Source organism: Orcinus orca, chromosome 13 (assembly GCF_937001465.1).
Source record: "Orcinus orca chromosome 13, mOrcOrc1.1, whole genome shotgun sequence".
Lineage (NCBI taxonomy): Eukaryota > Metazoa > Chordata > Mammalia > Artiodactyla > Delphinidae > Orcinus > Orcinus orca.
The window spans coordinates 13929024-13948655 of record NC_064571.1 but is presented as its reverse complement, the minus strand read 5'-3'; the positions used below and the strand labels follow the sequence as shown (position 1 = coordinate 13948655).

General features: G+C 50.2%; 1 protein-coding gene across 3 annotated transcripts in view; it reads right to left on the bottom strand.

The window, feature by feature from the left end:
- The window catches only part of POLR1A (RNA polymerase I subunit A), a 76283-nt gene that overhangs the window by 14911 nt on the left and 41740 nt on the right, over positions 1-19632 (bottom strand). For all 3 annotated transcript variants that reach the window (XM_004271599.3, XM_033431370.2, XM_033431371.2), the window contains exons 15-23: positions 12108-12257; positions 10875-11058; positions 8449-8531; positions 8186-8344; positions 6275-6373; positions 5116-5268; positions 3750-3832; positions 1761-1926; positions 698-919 (exon numbers count right to left, since the gene is read on the bottom strand). In XM_004271599.3, coding sequence (XP_004271647.1) covers positions 698-919; positions 1761-1926; positions 3750-3832; positions 5116-5268; positions 6275-6373; positions 8186-8344; positions 8449-8531; positions 10875-11058; positions 12108-12257 — 1299 coding nt within the window. The remainder of the gene's footprint in view (positions 1-697; positions 920-1760; positions 1927-3749; positions 3833-5115; positions 5269-6274; positions 6374-8185; positions 8345-8448; positions 8532-10874; positions 11059-12107; positions 12258-19632) is intronic.

The window sequence follows — 19632 nt, the reverse complement described above, 5'->3', positions numbered from 1 at the left end:
CAGGGCGCACTGCTTTACCATGACTCTACAAGCGATTCGTCCTGGCCGTTCAAGCACAGGCAGGGTGACCACGTTAAGTTACTGTCCAAACTGAGTGTCTTGTAGCGTAAAACGGGGCACTATTAATAATAATACTGGGATGAGAGGCAAAGCCAGGGCTGTCTCAGGTCAACAAGGACACAGTCACCACAAGCCAGGTGACTGTGCTGGATCCCTGTCTGTCCCCCACCCAGGCTTTCCCACGCTCGGTGCCCCAAAGCGCTCCCCTGCCTCCTGGCTCCCAGCTGTGCTTGGCTGACGGGAGGTCCCAGAAGCAGAAGGGCATGTGGGAGGAGTGAGGCTGGGCATTCATCCCCCGCCCTCTCTGATGGATCTCGGAGCCCAGAACTCTTTACTGAGGGCTCCTGTCAGGTGGCCTCTGCCCACGGCCACCTTCTCCACTCCTGGTGACTCTTCATGCCTGCGGGGGGCGGGTGGGAACCCAACTTACCAGCCCTAGTTAGTTTCCTGGAACCCTGTCCACACCTCTGTAAAGATTCCCTTCCTTAAATCCCTATTTGAGTGCCATGTTTCCTGACCAGCACTGAATGAAGCCAGATTTCATGACTGTACCTTCCACCGGGAAAACAACTCCTTCCTCATCCCCTCAACCCCTGACTGATCGCCCCCCCCGCCCCCCACCGAACCCCAGCATCACCTGGTGAGTCTCGGGGCTGCGGCCGTTCTGGTTTGCGCCCTCGAGGTTCAAGGCTTTCACAGCCGCTTGAATTTTCTGGGAATAATTCAAGAAGGCGCCTTTTCTCAGCAGGGTGTTGGAATGCTTGCTTTGCCATTTTTTGATGGCTTTGAAGTGGCGGAGAGCTTTCTGGGGATCTGCTCTGGATAAAACTTCATGGAGGTGCTTCGATTTCATTATCACCTAAACAAACAGACCACACAGACAAAACCAAAGAGATGAGGGCGTCACACAAGGGCCACGTCACACAACTTCACAGGACGGAGGTGGCCCGTGTGGAGCCCTCACGATGCCCCTGGGGGGTCTGAGCGCCCACTGCTAACCAGGGCCCTCACTCTGTGCCAGTCAGACTTGGGAGCTGGCGGTCTCAGGAGCTGAGGTCACGGGGGAGAGACCGTGACACTCAGAGTCCCTCCAGAACATGGCGCCAGGATGGGAAGGAGCCAACCCCGGAGTACAACCTTCAATTCGACCACCTGCTTCGTGACCTTGGACAAGCCATGTCAGTTTCAGTTTCCCAAACTGTAAAACAGGGTGACTGCTGAGCCAACGGTGACGATCGCTCTTGGGGCAGTAAGGTGTGGTATGAAAACCGCGGGCTTGTGCGTCAGAGGGCCTGGGTGCAGACACAAGCCCTGCCACTCACCAGCTCATCCCTGAAACCCTGCCACTCAGCTACCTTGGCTGTAAAATGGGCAGAGGGCCACCTGCGTCCCCAGGCTGCAGGGAGGAGGAAGGGAGACAGCAGCCACGGTGCGCTCTAGTTTAGGGCCCGGCACAAGGCAAATGCCCCACACGGTGCAGTTTTTCTAGACGTATCCGTGCTTCTCTGCCATCTCACGGGATGAAGCACACAGAGGGAGGGGCTCTGACAAGGTCAGGCGTTCCAAGGCATCGCCTGGTGCTTTTGAACTCTTCCCACTCTAGTTTTCAGCGGCCACTCTGAGTGGCAAGGCTCAGGGCGGGAGGCCCACCGCATGGCCCCCGCCCCACGACCCACAGGCGCGGGGGACCGGCACACTACCTCACAGTTGCTGGCGAGGAAGGGGAACTGCTTGGGCTGCAGGAACTGTGTCTTGGGGATGTCCAGGCCGTCCTCCCCATACAGGAACTGCACCACGCTGCCGTCGCTGTCGCGGACTGTCAGGTCGTACTGGACGACCAGCCCCTCCAGGTGCTTGATGATGCACCTGTACAGGGACCACGGGCTCAGCGCCCACCGGGCTCGCCACCTCCCAGGGCAGCCTCTGATGGAGCGGACGGAGGGCAGAAAAGGGGACTGCTGTCCTGCAGCCAGGCAAGCCCCCAGGACAGGCTGGCTCCCGTGCCCCAGGCTCTGAGCTACAGCACCTCGCGGCCAGGGGCTGCAGCCACGTGTCCTGAGGAGGTTGGCTGCCCCGCTCGACCCCGACTCCCAGCTCCAGCCCCAGCTGCTGGGACCACCGCCTGCTCCGTCGCTCCCTGGCATGGCAGGGCTCCCCAGGGACCAGTGTCCTTAGACCCAGGAGGCAGGCAAAGCAGCGGGGCTGTCTCCCCATCCAATGCTTCTCTCACGCCATTAGTCCAGAGACTGTCAGGGACAAAGGGGACCTTAGGAACTAAATGCTGACGTGACAGCCCTAACCTGGTGCCGTTTTTCCTCAGTGCTCCCAGCGGTCAGCTGCCGCCCTCAACCTGCCCCCCTCTGCTGCCCTGGTGCTGGCCTTAGCTTACTTCTCTGGCCATCCTGCCTTGGTTTCTCCTCCTGCCACCCTCAGAGGGGGTCTCCTAGGAGCCACTGTTCCCCTGAGCTCCAAGGACAGAGCTCGGCACTATCTTCTCGGCACCCAGCCCGGGGCCTGGCGAGGTTGGAGCTGAGCATCCTTGTCCCCTTTGCTGAAGATGCTGAGGTACCAGGCACCTCGCAGGGCTGCAGCTCTCAGCAGCAGCCACGGCCCCGGAGGCTGCATCTCCAGGCCTCTCCCGAACTCCAGGCCCCCTCCCTGGAACGTGTCCCCTTGCTTATCCTGCCGCTGCCCCCTCACGCCAGCCACAACTTTCTCTCTCCCCTCTGCAGCGTCTTGCTTTCTGTCCACCGTGCCACTGTGCTGCCACTCAGGCCTGACGCCTCCTGCCTCTTGTTCATTTCAGCTGGTTGCCCCACGTCCTCGCCGCGTCGAATTCTCCCTTTCCATCGCCAGCCACAAGAGGCAGCCTTCCAACCTACGGCCCCTCCTGCCTGAAGGAAGGCACTCGCCCTTTCTGCCGTGACCCTCCACCGGCAGAGGGGTCCTGCGGACCGCTGTGCCCTTTGCCCCAGTGGCTGCCGCTCTTCATGCCAGCCCGGATCCCCAACACCCTCCTCTTCCCTGCTCTGCATTCAGATGGCCCCCGACACAGATCCCCCACCCCCACCCAGACTCACGCGATCACTCGATTCCTAGCTTTTTCTACACTCCACAGGTATCCTTGAATGATTTAAGAGGATGGAGGTGGGGCGTAACCCCTGCTCACAGGTGGATCTGGCCCTGTAATCCACGCCGGACGCAGGAACTCAGGGCGCACCAGCCCAGACCTGCTTGTTTAACCTCCTCTCTGGGAGGAAAGGGAACACGTAGCTTCTCTGACTGGCCTGTCCGGGCAGGTGGGAGGTTGAAGCTTAAAACTGAGACAGGCCTGGCTCCGAGTGCCGGATCCAAGGGGCCTGGAATCCTCTCTGCCCCAACCGCAGAGCCCTCCCGGGGGGCAGGACCAGTGCATCACCACCCAGGACCTTTCTCCCAGGGAAAGGCGCACACGCGGACGCACGGGCCCTTCCTATAAACCTCTGAGCTCACACTTTACCGATCCTCTAGGAGGGGAAGGATATCGGCTATTTTCTGTCTTGGGCCACCCGTGGACATTTTTTTCTAGAAGTTTTTTCATCCAAAGGGATCTTAAGTGAATTGTCAATGAAAATGTGAAAAAAATGACAGAGGTGAATGGACCTGCGACGTTGATGCCACCTAAAGGTGGCAGAGCAGGTGCTCTTTACCTTTGGAGGTAGCCGGAGCGGCTGGTCTTCACAGCCGTGTCCACCAGACCCTCTCGCCCGGCCATGCAGTGGAAGAAGAACTCCTGTGGGAGAAGCGGGGACCCAGGTCCCAGGGGTGGCAGTGAGGACGGTGTGCTTCCTAAAGGGTGGCTCAAGCCAGTGCCCCTGGCAGCTCTGACGTCTCCCACGGCCCCAGGGACTCCTGCCCTCCCCTGGGGTTGCCTCTGTCTCATTCTGCCCGAGCACAGAGGGACAAATGTTCCAGCTCCCATTCCCAGGAGTCCGTCCTCAGTGCCATGTCCCACACCCCACACGCACCCCATTTTCCAAACAGAAGTGGCACTGGTGCCTCATCATGTAGGGTTTTCCAAAATTCCACAACGAGACATGGGTTTATAACAGTAATCAGCAAACACGTACATACATACACACACACACACGTGCCGATAAAAGATAACATGACTCGAGCTAAAACTCTATGAAATGACCCCATCCCTCACTCTGATGCTGCCTTTACCACCCTACTCTGTTTCATTCCATGAAGTCAATCATGTCATGATGCACTAAGGGGTCGCAACCAGAGTTCAGAACTCTCTGGTCTGCGTCAGCTCTCCACCACCCTTCGCCAGGGGCCACGGATGGCCACTGGAGAGTCCGTGTGGGACTGAGGGAGGAGCCCTGGGAGCAGCTGGTGGCCCTGACACAAAGGGTCGGTCCCGTTCACAACCTGGACTTAGCTGTCTGACCACAAGAGGCGTCCTTGCAGAGACGCACTAGACCAGGGAACAGAAGGTACTCACAGTTGAAAAGCCACTTCTGCCGAGTGTGAGGAGAAAACCTTTCTCTTAAGGGAGAGTTTTGTTGCTGACTGAGGAAAAACTAGACATTTGCTACCGCTGGTCAATTTTCCCAAGGTCAAGGAGGAGCCAGGGGAGGTTCTCTTAGGGAAGCTTTGTGAAATAAGTCTCTGTGATGCTCCTTTTGGCCACAGAGAGCACCCTGGTGAGGGGCCTCGCCGTCCCCAGCTGCCCTCAGATGCAGGGAAGAACCGGTGGAGAAAGGGCGCAGAGCAGGAAGAGGCAGAGCTGGGATTGGTCTTATTCATCTTCCCATTCATCAGCAATCCCCCCCGAGCACCCACGATGCGCTAGGCACCGTGCTGGGCTCTGGCATTATGATGGTGAACACGACATGGCTGCGTCCTCTTGGTCCTTGCAGGCCCCAGGGTCTAGTGGGTAAGCAGGGATGGCCTAGCACTTACTACTTGGCTGTCTTTGCTTAAAGCTGCTGGTGAAGGTCACAGGCCTGTTACTGTTGAGCTTAAGAGATGAGGAGAACAGCCCAAAGGAAAACCCAAACTACATACAGGAGGCTTGATGCCGGTGAGGAATCTGCCAGTGACGAAGCCGCCAGCCCTGGGGGTGAACTCATACGGCTCGAAGCAGGGCAGTGACTTGCCAGATGCCATCAGCGGGGGTCTCCGGCCTTCCAGTTCGATCTGGCCCAGCAGGCACGAGATCTGGGAGAAAGGAAACCCAAAGGCAACAGAAGACCCACATGCTCGTTAGATGATGCTCCGTCCCAGCAGGGGATGGGGGGGCCTGCTCTTCCAGAAACACTGCATGGGATCCAAGTTCCTGAAGGCCAACCTAGATTGCTAAACAAGCCCAGAAAGCTGACCTTCCAGGAAGATAACTATGTCTTCCTTTCCATGACGGCAATTTTCGCATTTGGACTCAGTTGAAATGGACGGTGTTTGTAAAAGCAGCCATGTTTCAGAAGCATCTCGTGTTATACTTGGACGGAACCCCCAGGTCCTAACAGGGAAACTGAGACTAGCAGAAAGAGTAGTTTAACTGTGATCTTTAACATTCTCAGGTCAAAAGAGAATAAAGTGCCTATTAATGTTCTTGGGGGGAGAAGAGCAGCAGGTCTGGATTTTATTTAGTCGAAAGGACTTCCCGATGGCCTCCAGCCTTTTAAGCCCATTCCTATTGCTCTCTACTCACCAGATAATGAGATGGTCCTTGAGACCCTCTCAAGGTCATCAAGATATTTTTTAAAAGTTGCTAAAATGTGTGAAAATGCTGTGATAGCACTGCAGTAATTGGTCCTCCATAACGAGCCAAAAATTAAAGGTTAAGAAACCTCTAGGACAATGCCTATAATGTAACACTGAATGAAAAACGCAGATCGTGCAACATTTCAGGATCTCAGCTAAGATTATAAATACACACACACCGTGTTTATATATAATGTGACTATGTATAATAATACAGTGTGTAAGTTTACAACATGGATCTGTTTGGTACACGTCAGTATCTGGATACTTGTGTCGGTATCTGTCTATAACACTTAACAGTGGTTAGCGCCTGCACCGATTTCGACATACTTTTGTATTTTTCAGTACTTGCCACATTTCGTACGGAATGTGGATCCTTTAAAAATAGAAACAAATCTGAAAAGGGCCTCCTGCAACTACCCCACCCTTCTGCAAACCAGCCAGCACCCGCCTTGGCTCACACCTGCATGGTATTCACAGTTGAACCTTTGGCTCCAGACTGCACCATCATCTGCAAGTTGTTCTCTGGGAACTGTCTGTGCAGGCCGAAAGGCATGCATGCCTGCAGATGGAACACATGCACTGGTCAGTGACTCACCCTCTTGGGAATCCCAGGTTCAGAAGGTAAATCCAGGATGCAGAAGCCAACACAGACTATTTATCTAGAGAGAAGCGCCAGGTCCCACGTGAGGTAAGAAGTCTCACCCGGCATCAACCCTTTGGCTAGAAGCCCTGGAGAGAAGTCTACAGGATGGCCCAGTACAGCAGAAACTTACACAGCATTTTAAATCAACTATACTCCAGTAACAACTAAAAAAAAGAAAAAAAAAAAAAAAGAGGATGGTCCAGGGTGCTGCGTTCTCTTGACACCTCTGCCAGGAAGCCGGAAAGGAGATGCAGAGGGGCCAGCATCTCCAGTTCATGATTCTGAAAAGCAGCTGGTTAAAAATAAAACCTAAGGTGGTGCCCTTGGGAACCTGTCCAGCAGAGCATGGCCTGGCCCTGGACAGTAGCAATGATGACCAATGTCTGTGTCACATTCACGTTTCCCAACATGCTGCCCAAATACCAAGCAGGAGGCTCACCTTGGCTCCTGGGCCAGCGGAAGCTAGCAAAGCCCCCAGGGGGACCAGGGAGATGCTGAGGTGGGGGGAGCTCTGAGTCTATCTAAGCTTCTGCCTAGGGTTGCAGAGACCCAGCCCCACACCGGAGAGGCAGAGTGGATGGAAAGAGATGGAGGAACAAGAAATAATCCTAAGATGCTTCTGAGACAACGCCCCACCTGCAGCGTCCCCAGTCAGCCCTGGAAGCTGAGCCTCCTGGTTTTCACGCGGTACTGGAGGGCTCCTCTGAACCACGACTCTCAAGGACGGAACTGTACCAAAAGGTCTGCATTCTGGGCCGCTGAGGGGATGCTGACAGCCAGTCAGAGTACTCCACGGGCAAACACTGACTTCTGCTGGGCACTGGCCATGCCTCCCTCCCTCCTCCTCAGGTGGGGCCTCAAGGCCCAGGAGGCAGGGTGAGGGCCAGGTGGGCTCCTTCAAGCCGCAGGATTGGGAGCCCCAGCTCTGGGCTGAGAAGGCGAGAGAACGGGGTCTGCCATCCTGGCTTGTGCGGGGACGTCCCTCTCCTTTCTCAGCTGCGCAGGAAGGGGCTCTGGAGGACTGGCAGGGCGCTCACCTCACCCAGGGCACTGTGCAGATTAGCTCCTAAATCCTCCCTGCAAGCCCACGAGGCAGGTGCTCTTCCCATCCCCAACCCCCTGGGGGAGGACACCTGGCTCAGACCGCTCACATCACACAAGGCCCGAGATCTCACAGCAAGTCCGCGGCAGAGCCAGGATTCGAACCCAGGCCTTCACCCCTGGGTCCCCCATATAAACAGCACTGGTGGTTTTGATCCTTCATTCTGCCCCTCCACCCTGCAGTGGCCCCTGGGAAAGATTTCCTTCCGTCCCCTTTAATGCAGTTATCCTAAAATACAAACATTTAAAATGAAAAATAGTGGGGAATTCCCTGGTGGTCCAGTAGTTAGGACTCGGTGTTTTCACTGCCAAGGACCTGGGTTCAATCCCTGGTCGGGTAACTAAGATCCTACAAGCTGTGCGTGGTCAAAAGGAAAAAAGAAAAATCGTGCAATGTCTTCTTTCTCAGCATTCATCAAAGACCTTTCCAGACCCCAACGGGGTGAGGGAATGAAGCCCTTGGCTTTTCAAAACGATCAATTCTACTCGTCCCACCTCACGTCTCACCTAGTCAGCTATTAAACAGCCAAATTGCTCCAAAGAGCCCAGAGTGAGAATCAAAATGTAATTTTTTAAAACACCAGCATTCAAAATGGTGGTGGTAAGTGCACACACTGCTGGACTAACCTTGTTAATTTCATTGCTGTAATGATTCACTTCCTCCTTGAACTTCAGATCAATCATGTTAAAATCCCTCTGGTCTTTGCCCAGATGGGCATCCTGCCACTTCCCTCGGACCTCATCACACGATGCCGCTTCTGGAAGGTTTAACGCAGCCCTGACAGCCTAGAATGAGAAAAGGACAACGTCGAAGGCTGCAGCCAGGTGAGGAGGGTGTGGAGCCCAGCCAACCCTCTGCGGCAGGCAGTAGCCACCCAGGCCCTCCTCACCCGGGGCCCACAGTGGGTGGACTCTTCAATGATCCTGTGTCTCCTGACGTCTGCCTTCGGCTTGACCAGAATGTCTTCCACGCCTGTGAAGTGAAACAGACAAGCTTGGACGCGACCGGGCCTGACTTCTCACCAGGCTGTGAACTTGGTGAGGTCAGGGCACGGAGCATGGTGCCACGCATGCAGGGAACACTTGGACAATGATGGTGACATTCATATCACCATTAAGAGACTGCTACCATCTCTTACGGGCTTACCATTTTACAAATGACAGAACTTAAGGCTCGAACTTGAGCCCAGAGTTACAGTGGCAGAGAGTAAATCCAAGCCCACGTCCCAAACTTGTGCTCTTAGCCACCAGCTATACTCCCTCCATTCAATAAAAACATGTTGGATGGATGGGCTAGAAGTGAAGATGACGTTTTGGGTGAAAAACTGAGTTTGAGGAAAGAAGAGAGGGAGGGAGAGGACATCCTAGTTTTGACTCCCAGGAGTCACACTGCGTAGGGCCCAGCCTATATGGTTGTGAGAACACGTGTGCAGGCACACACACAGACATGCTCGAGCCTGGGGGACAGGGACCACCACCGCAGGGTCCCCGTCATTGCACTGGAAGGAGGAAAGCCTGGGTCACTTCAGTTAAGCCTGTCCTTCTGGCTTCAAAGGGCTGAGGAATTCCTCACCTTGGGCAAGAAGTCTTCCCACTTTCTCTTTCAATGAACTACTTTCTGTCTACATCTGAGAGCTACTGGACTCCAAAGTCCCTCGGCCAAGGTCTGAGTGGGAAGGGAGACAAAGGCTGCACTGTTCCAAAGCGGGGCTAAGGTGGCTGGGACTCCCACATGCAAAGTCCTGGAAGCTTGAGAGCCTCTAAAGAGCTTGTGTGAGCAGGAGGGGAAAGAAACTGTCCCTCTGCGAGGAAGCCACAACCATGAAAGTGGGCCCTTCCATGGGGTCAGCTCCAGACCGCCTTGCTGTCCCTCCAGCGGCCTCCGGCTGCGAGGGCTAGAAGGCACCATGGCTAGCCCGGCCTGCCCTCCGAGCTCGACGCCCAGCTTGGCCCTGCCGCCCTCCCAGTCTCTCGGCACCAGATGGTCTTTGCACTTTGGCCAACTTCTCCTCGTACCATGTGCTGAGCAGAGCTGCTTGTTAGGTTTGATCCTCGTCACTGTCTGGGTGTGGGATCTTCCTCTACTTTTCGCTTTGAAAGATATTTGCTCAAGGGTGTTCATCGCAGCAATATCGTGACAACCAGGAAAGAGCTTAAACGTCTAATAACAGGAACTGGTTAAATAGGCTACGGTACATCTACACAAGTAGAAGAGTCTGTAGGCACAGACCTGAGGATGTCGGTTTATACTTGCTCACCCAAGAGGACATTTATAAAACACATCTGCAACTGGAGGGAGGGGAGCAGATTACAGAACACTAGGTCGTGTAGGATCCCCTTTTTTCTGAATGTGTTTGCACTTGGCAAGTCTAGAAAGACACACATCAAATCGACATTGGTGGTTATCCCTGGCAGTTGAATGCTGGGTGATTTTAAATTATTTTCACACCTGTACTATATTATTTTGACTTGTCCACGATTAATATAAATTATACAATTACGCAGGCCCCGCTGCAGGCCGACGAGCCAACTCCAGCTGCGGCAGGCCCACCGGCCCCACGTCTACACGGACACGGGGTCTCAGTCCCACCGCTGCTGGTCTTGTCGGCTGGACGATTCCCACGCTCCCTGGGGCTCCTGTTCAGCACGCAGCCCGTCACCCACTCCTCACAGGAAACTGCTGGAGGGCTCAGACTCCGCTCTGCGCACCTGGAGACACGCTGCCCTGAATGAGCTCGGGGCACAGAAGGTATCTGCACACATGTTTTCTTTACAAAGCCAACTTCCTAAACAGCGGGCTCTCATTTCCAGGGAGGAAACCAGAGGGTTCCTCTTCCTGTCTTAGGATCACCTGACAGGTCTGCCCCAACGTGGTGTTTCCAACCTCACCTGCTGCATCGGGAGGTGTAGGCAGCTCTGACAACAGGGAGGGCCCTAGATGGAGTGCGGAGGATTCTGCACTGGAGGATTCTGGAAGGGCACTTGCAAGAGAGAATGGAGGTGAGTGTGAGTGTGAAAACATCGGTCTCAGGGACCGAAAACCAGAAAGGGTGGGGTTGAGAAAGGGACAGAATGGAAATGGAGATGAGGGTGCAGGGGGGTGTCATTCTGTGCTACATGAAGAAACATGGGGTTGGGGGGCAGGGGAAGCACTGAGAAGGAGCAAGGCTGTGAAGTGTGGCTGGTGGCCGAGTGAGGATGCCTTTGTCGAAGGAGCCCGGCTGTTCCCCTGGAGGCTGCCAGGAGAGCCGGGGAGACATGCTGGTGTGCGTGCTGGCCAGGGGAGGGGGCCCCAGGGCCACCTGCCCACACTCACCCAAAGTGAAGCCTCTGTAGAGCTGCAGGTAGGCGGTGAAGAGGCGGGCCAGGCAGGTGAGAACCTTGCCGCTGGTCTCCCCGCCGTAGATCTCGTAGCAGCAGTGGACCAGGCCGTAGGCGGAGCTCCCGTAATGCGCCTTGTCCAGCACCCCGCAGAGCAGCTCCCCTTCCCTGATGATCACCTGCAGAGGGACGGCCACCAACGCTGAGTTGGAGGCAATGCCTCCTGTGTGAGGCCCCCAACCCCACCCCATCTCGTGTCTTGTTAACCTTATTGTAACCTGCCTCAAGCCCTTGATGCAAAGAAGACTACACACACACACACACACACACACACACACACACACACACACACACACACACACAGATATTTCAGTGTGTTCTTATGCCCCGTGCTCCCTCCACCCATCCGTACTGACTTAAAGTCAAGGATCCTTGACAAAAACCTTGTGACTGGAAATGAGAACACCTAGCGTCTAAACTTCATAACCGTGACCTTGGCCTAGGTACTCCCTTCCTTGTACCCTGGGAATAAGAAAAACACAACCTTTTTGATATCATTTAAGGCCTGAATTTGTACTTCCATAAAGTTGGTTTCAAGCATTAGCAGCTAATTCAAGGAAGGACTTCTAGTTGCACGGTGCCACACACATTAAGTATAGAATCTAGGAAGGGAAAGAAGAGGGGCAGCTTGGGTTCCAAATGCGATGTGTGTTAGACCCTGTGACAAAGCACTTGTGAGCTGGGGCCTTGGGGATACTCCCCCACCAAGAGCACACAGAGGCCTTGGCAGTCTTTAGTGTGTCGCTCTCCTGCAGCAGCACCGTGCCCCCGGGTTTGGCTGCCCTGGGGCTGCCCCCAACGCCTGGTTCCTGAGCACAGAGCTGGGAGGTGTGAAACCTCACAGCAGCGTAATGATCTTCAGCCTCTCAGGGGTCTCAGGGGAAAACACAGGGTCTGCATTTCCAAGCTTTGCTGAGTCAAGTTCAGAGGCCTTCTGCCAGAGAAGCCTTTCCGTGCTGGTTATGAGTTTTATACTGAGAGTCAAATGCTAATGGTCAACTCTTACTCTTTCCAAAACCGAAGTCGACACAGTTTGGGTACAACTTCTTCCCTTCAGGCACGACTCCTCTTTCTGTGCACGTGCCTCCATTTCTCTGTCTTGATTTTAAATCAAGCTGCCTAAACCCAGGACTGGAAGTCTCCAACCCACACAGCTGGGCAGCCATACCTGGGACTCGCACATGGAGTCGGGGTTAAAGCCAGGAACGGGCCGAGGAGACTCCTTCACCCAGGCCTTCCCGCCAATCTTCGCCTTTCCTGACAAGTTCAGTGGGACGTGATCCTCTGGGATTATGTTGATGAGCAGCGTGGACACAACCTGGAAAGAAAAAGAAGACAAAGCTGATGGAGGGAAGAAAAGCTGAGACATTCCCTTTTAGGGCCCCCTGTCCCTCTTCATCCTGAAAGGCAGACAGCTCCATTCTGATGAGCTGCAGGTGAAGCAGAAAACAACAAACAAAAAAACACCACCAACAAAAAAGGGACAGTTTCTTGTCTGTGGGACAAGATCTCAGTTTTTACTTTTCTGCTTACATGACTTAGGAGGGAGGGAGTTTAGGACTGGAAACAAACACATACCACTAAGAACTTCACTTCTTCTTAGAGTGAAGAATCCCCTAGACTTGAAATCAACTTCTTGAATAGACCAAAGGAAGAAAAGGAAAATAAACTGCTGTGGGATCACAGTAGAGAAAGATTTAAATTTGTATGTGGTTAAAAACAAAAACAAAAAAAAGGAAAACAGACAGCAGGGTTGAGAGAGATGGTGGGGCTCGTAACACCGCCCTCTGCCAGGGAAAGGCAGCTCTGACACGTGAGCCCCAGGACTGAGGCAAAGGTCCAAGAACCCCGTCAGAGGCATCCTTCTCTCATTTTCAGGCCACATCAAAAGAGATGACAATTATCACATACAGTTAGTAATGTCCTCCCACAGAACAGTGCTGACTTTCTGGGGGGCACCAAGGAGGAAAGGATATACAGACTAAGAATCCAGAGTCTTCCCTCTGAAGAGCTTCACAGAGGAGGCCCGAGGTATGTGACTGAGAAGCAGGCTGCGGTGGAGCTTCGGGGATAACGGGGTGTCCCAGGGTCCACTCCATCACTGACTGGTCGTGGGCTGGGGGGCAAAGGGTTACGTTCTCTTAGCCTTAGCATTGCTCATGTGTAGCATAGAGATGAGATCCGTTGATTCATTCAGCAATTATACATCGAGTGCTTACTCTGAGCCAGGCGCTGGGGGAGTCATGAATAAAACAGTCTGCCTTCAGTGGAGCCTCCAATCCCGAGGGGATCCACGCTTCGGAGGAAAATAAAGTGGGGAAGGAGGACTCAGAGTAGGGCAGGCGGAGAGAGTACCTGGGATTTTCCACAAGACAGGCAGGGAAAGCCTCACCACGAAGGAGAAGGGAGCCCTGCAGAGGTCAGAGCATGCGTTCTGGGCAGAAGGCTTTTCGTTTGAGTGAGAAGGAAAGGTAATCGGAAAGTTGTGATCAAAGGAGCGACGTGCTCGGATTTAACTTTGAGCAGGATCACCTGTTCCACATACATTCCTGGTCTGGACTTTGAAGCTAAATAAATGCTGCAAAGAATAAGCCTCCCAAGTGACACTGACAAGAAGGACTGGCACTTTGGAAGCAGTTATTGAGGCGTCCTGAGTGGGGAGCACGTGGGACGCTGTCTCTGTGTGAGGTCTGTCACAGGGCACGCTGGTGATGTGACTGCTGGGCCACCCCATGGCTCCCACACAATTCACTTCTACGTAGCTAATACCAGAAATAAATTTATTTGACCGGGATTAATCATGGCTACTGAAAGGCCGGGGAGTCCTTCCTCTGCCCAATTGGGCCCATCGGTATGGCCATCCACTCAATACACGACTGCCAGCAGGAGGCCAAGAGAGGCGATTTCCCAAACAGCTGCTCCACAGAGAAGCCACATGGGGGCAGCCGTTCCTGGGGATGACCACGGGTCAGCTCCACAGAGGCCAAGGGCACGCATTCCCAAAGACACAGCAGGCTGGGGGCAGGCAGACCGGTCAGACAGGCCCAGGGCTGGGGAGGGGCTGGGAGCCGTCGGCTGGCATCAACGGCTCTCTGTGTGCCTGTGCCCTACAAGGAAGTATCTATATGTGCACAATGGGGTCGCGGCAGCTACGGGAGCAGCTGTCTTTTCACGCATGGGCTCCGGGAACCAGCGACAGCTGGCAACAGCATCGTGAAAGAAAGCAGACAACAGCCCTTGTTATCCCTCAGAAAATGACCAGGAAGGTCATGGCCCCCGTGCTTCACAAGGCTGGCACCGCCAGGAGAGGGGGTGAGGAGTAAAGGCAGGAGGGTGACTTCCCTGGGATGCTGACCACAAGCTGCACTTCAACCGCAGTGTCACATGCCCAGTTGGGACCGCCAGCTGGGCACAGTCAGGATGGAAAGTCTGAGAGAAAGGTAACATATGTATCCAACCATCTAAGGACAGGGAGATGTGACCTGCCACCTCATCTGTAAAATCAAGGGGGCAGTAAAAGCATTTCACAATCTCAACACCCTTTCATGATAAAAACACTCAACAGACTAGGAATAGGAAGGCGCATCATCGACCTAATAAAGGGGAGGCGTCAATGAAAACCCTACAGCTACCATTCTCAGCAAGCAAAGACGACGCTTTCTGCCTAAGATCAGGAACAAGAAAAGAATGTGTGCTCCCGCCACTCTATTCAACAGAGGTTCTAGCCAGGGCAATCAGGCATGGAAAGAATAAAGCTGCTTTCAGATTGGAGAGTAAGAATGAAAACTACCTCTACTTGCAGATGACATAACCTTATGTAGAGAGAACCCAAAGGAATCCACAAAAAATTATTAGAGCTACTAAATGACTTAGCAAAGCTAAAGGATTTAAGATCAACATTCAAAAATCAACCGTAGGGCTTCTCTGGTGGTGCAGTGGTTAAGAATCCGCCTGCCAATGCAGGGGACATGGGTTCGAGCCCTGGTCCGGGAAGATCCCACATGCCACAGAGCATCTAAGCCCGTGTGCCACAACTACTGAGCCTGTGCTCTAGAACCCGCGAGCCACAACTACTGAGCCTGCGTGCCACAACTACTGAAGCCTGCATGCCTAGAGCCCATGCTCTGCAACAAGAGAAGCCACTGCAATGTGAAGCCCGCGCACCGCAACGAAGAGTAGCCCCCGCTCGCTGCAACTAGAGGAAGCCTGTGTGCAGCAACAAAGACCCAACTCAGCCATAAATAAATAAACAAATAAATTTGTTTTTTAAAAAATCAACCATATTTCTACACATTAACAATGAACAATCTGAAAATGAAATTAGGAAAACAATTCCATGTACAATAACCTCACGAAGAATAAAATACTCAGGAATAAATTTAACCAAAGAAATCCAAAACTTGTAAGTGGAAAACAATAACATACTATTTAAAGAAATTAAAGAAGATCTAAGTAAATGGAAACATCATGGATTGGAAGACTTCATATTGTTAAGATGGCAACACTCCCCAAATTGATCTACAGATTCAATGCAATCCCTATTAAAATTCCAACTGCCAGTTTTACACAAGTGACAAGCTGACCCTACAATTCATAAGGAAATGCAAGGCACCCCAAATAGCTAAAACAATCTCGAAAAAGAACAAAGCTGGAGGACTCACATTTCCAGATTTTAAAACTTATTTCAAAGCTACAGTAATCAGGACATGATATTGGCATAAAAATAGACATATTGATTAATAGACTAGAATTGAGAGTCTAAAAATAAACCCATACACCTGTGGTTAACTGATTTTTAACAAGGGTGCTAAGAACATTCAATGGAGAAAGAATAGTCTTGTCAACAAATGGTGCTGAGACAACTGTGTTATCTACTGGCAAAAGAATGAAGCTGGACCCCTACCTCACACCACATAGAAAAATTAACTCAAAATGGATCAAAGACCTACATGTAAGGGCTAAAACCATAAAACTCTTAGATGGAAACACAGCTGTAAATCTGTGTACCCTTGGATTAGGCAACAGATTCTCAGATGTGACACCAAAAGCACAGGCAACAAAAGTCAATAAATAGGACTTCATCAAAATTAATATTTGTGTGTTGAAGGGCACTATCAAGAAAGTGAAAAAACAACCCATATAATGGTACAAAATATTTGTGTCATATATGTGATACAGATCTAAGAGCCACAATATATAAAGAACTGTTAGAACTCAACAATTAAAAAGACGAACAACCCAATTAATAAATGGGCAGAGAGCTTGAATAGACATGTCTCCAAAGAAGATATTATAAATGGCCAGTAAGCATATGAAAAGATGCTCAATATTTTTAATCATTAGGGAAAGGTAAATGAAAACCACAACGAAACACCACTTTGCACCCACTAAGATGGCCATTGAAAAAACAAAAGACAAATAAGTGCTAGTGTGGATGTGGAGAAATTGGAACCTTCATACATTGCTGGTGGAAATGTAAAATTGTATAGCTGCTTTGGAAAAACGTTTGGTAGTTCCTCAAAAATGTTAAACATAGAATTACCATATGACCCAGAAATTTCACTCATAGCTATATATTCAAGAGAATTGAAAGTACACATTCATAAAAAACTGGTGCACGAATACTCAATGCAGCCTTATTTATAACAGCCGAAAAGTGGAAACGAGCCAAATATTCCATTTATCAACAGACAAATGAATAAACAAAATGTGGTATAACCATACAATGGAATACTATTCAGCCATGAAAAGGAATGAGGTACTGTTCATGCTATGACATGGATGAATCTTGAAGACGTTATGTTAAGTAAAAGTAACAAGCCACAAAAGCATACCTAACTTGTATGACACCATGTATATGAAATGTCCAAAACAGGCAAATCAACAGAGACAGAAAGTGATTACCAGGGAATGGGGGAAGGAGGAATCAGGGCTGACTGCCAATAGGTACTGAGTTTCTTTTGGGGGTTATGGAATTGTTCTGGAATTAGTGGTGATGATTGTACAACATAAAGAATACACCGAAAAAAAAATCACTGAATTATATTATATATACTGAATTATATACCAAAAATGGTAACTTTTCTGGTAAGTATGAATTACATTTCAATAAAAAAAACAAGGATTCCGGACAAGATGATTCGAGGTCCTTACCTACACTAATATTCTAGAAGTGCATAATTTACTCTCTGGTCATAAACTATGCTAGGGAGGAAAGATCATACCTGCAACATTCTTTTAAACTGTGAAGGGAGGCAAAATCTACAAGAATTATAATTATTTATTATTTAAATTATTTATATGAAGCCTGTATTGAACTTTAAAAAATGTTCTAAAAATTAAATGGACTTCTTTTTAAAAAATGTTTTGAAATGTGTATACCCTTTAAGCCAGCAATCACAATTCTAGGAATTCATTTAAAATATATACCAACGAAAAGTACACTAGTATAGATATAAGTGGGTGTCCATCACAGCACTGTTCAGAATAGTAAAAAACCAGGCGACGATCTACATGTCTGCCAATAGGAAATTCCCTGGCGGTCCAGAGGTTAGGACTCAGCGCTCTCACTGCCAGGGCCCTGGATTCGACCCCCGGTCAGGGAACTAAGATCCCACAAGCCACTCAGCGTGGCCAAAAACAAAACAAAACGAAAAAATCACCACAACAAAAAAACTGGACACTCATTAAATGTCTGCCAATAGAGAGACAGTTAAATCAATTATATATATCCATATTGTTGGGTACAACACAGAATGGGTTAAGAAGAATGAAGTCAGTCTACACGTACAGACACAGAATGAACCCCATGATACATCATTAAGTGAACTAAATATGTCACAAAGCAATTACAAGAAAGGTTCTGTCAACCTAGCATATGAAAACAGTTAAATAAACTTCCTGCTATATTTGGAGTGTGTTAGGGTGGTTCAAATTAAAAATACAAACTGCCTGAAATAATGAGATTCCCTTTGGAGGACCTGGTGGCTCAATTAAAGTAAGCTCTCTTACAGACCAGTTAAAATTGAGGTCGACGTGCCTGAGGATGAGGTAAGTGCATGCCTCAGGCATCAGAATATCATGGATAAAGAAGTGGTCTTAAATACAAGCTCAAAATTGAATGTCAAATTTAATCATGGTTCATGGTTCTCCTGAGTAGGTATAATATGATTCCATTTTTATTTCTTTTCTATGAGAGTATGCACATACATGAAGAATGGGATTGGACAGAGAGGAAATTTTTCCTTTTTCCATTCATATTACTGTCTCTTTATTTATTTATTTTTATAAATTTATTTATTTTATTTATTTATTATTTTTGGTTGCATTGGGTCTTCGTTGCTGCCGCAGGCTTTCTCTGGTTGTGGAGAGCGGGGGCTACCCTTTGTTGTGGCGTGCGGGCTTCTCATTGCAGTGGCTTCTCTTGTTGTGGAGCACGGGCTCTAGGCGCGTGGGCTTCAGTAGCTGTGGCTCGCCGGCTCTAGAGCACAGGCTCAGTAGTTGTGGCGCACGGGCTTAGTTGCTCCGTGGCATGTGGGATCTTCCCGGACCAGGGCTCGAAGCCGTGTCCCCTGCATTGGCAGGTGGATTCTTAACCACTGCTCCACCAAGCAAGCCCTACTGTCTCTTTATTTAACGAAAAACTTACGTTACTTCTATAGTTAAAAAGAATTTAAAGGGCAGAGATCTAATAAATGAAATCAGCAAGGTTGCTGAATCAAGGACAATATACAAAAATTAACTGTATTTCTATACACCAACCATAAACAATTAGGAAATTTAAAACATAATATTGGGCTTCCCTGGTGGCGCGGTGGTTGAGAGTCCACCTGCCGATGCAGGAAACACGGGTTCGTGCCTCGGTCCAGGAAGATCCCACATGCTGCAGAGCGGCCTAGGCCCATGAGCCATGGCCACTGAGCCTGTGCGTCCAGAGCCTGTGCTCCGCAACCGGAGAGGCCACAACAGTGAGAGGCCTGCGTACCGCAAAAAAAAAAAACCCACAAAAAACCCCACAAAAAACCCCCCATAATATCATCTATAATAGCAAAACCTAGGAATGAATCTAATGAAAGATGAACAAGACTTTTATGTCACTGAAATACATACTGTGTTCATAATTTGGAAGATTCAACACTGGAATGTAATCTCAAAAGAACTCCTGGCAGGTACTTTTTTGCAGAAATATACAAGATGACTTTGAAATTTATATGGAAATTCACAGGGCCAAGAATATTCAAGATAGTCATGAAGAAGAACAAAGCTGGAAACTTTTACTATCGAAAATCAAAACTTACTATAAAGCTACAATAATTAAGACAGTGTGGTATTGGTGCAATGGGATCAAACTAATCGATGGAACTGAAATGAGTCCAGGAGTAGACCTACACATATACAATTAGTTGATTTACAACACAGGAGATACTAAAGAGCAGAGGAAAAACAATGGTCTTTTCATCAACGATGTTGTATCAACTGGATAGTCCTATGGGAAGGAAATGAATCCTGACCCCTTCCTCACATCAACAACATCCACAAAATTCAACTCCAAGCAGACAGTAGACATAAGCATGAATGGGCAAACAATAGAGCTGCTTACCAATGATACAAGGAAATACCTTAATGACCCTGGGGCAGCCAAGTAGTTTTTATACAGGACTAGCCATAAAAGGCAAAGCCTGGTGAATTATATT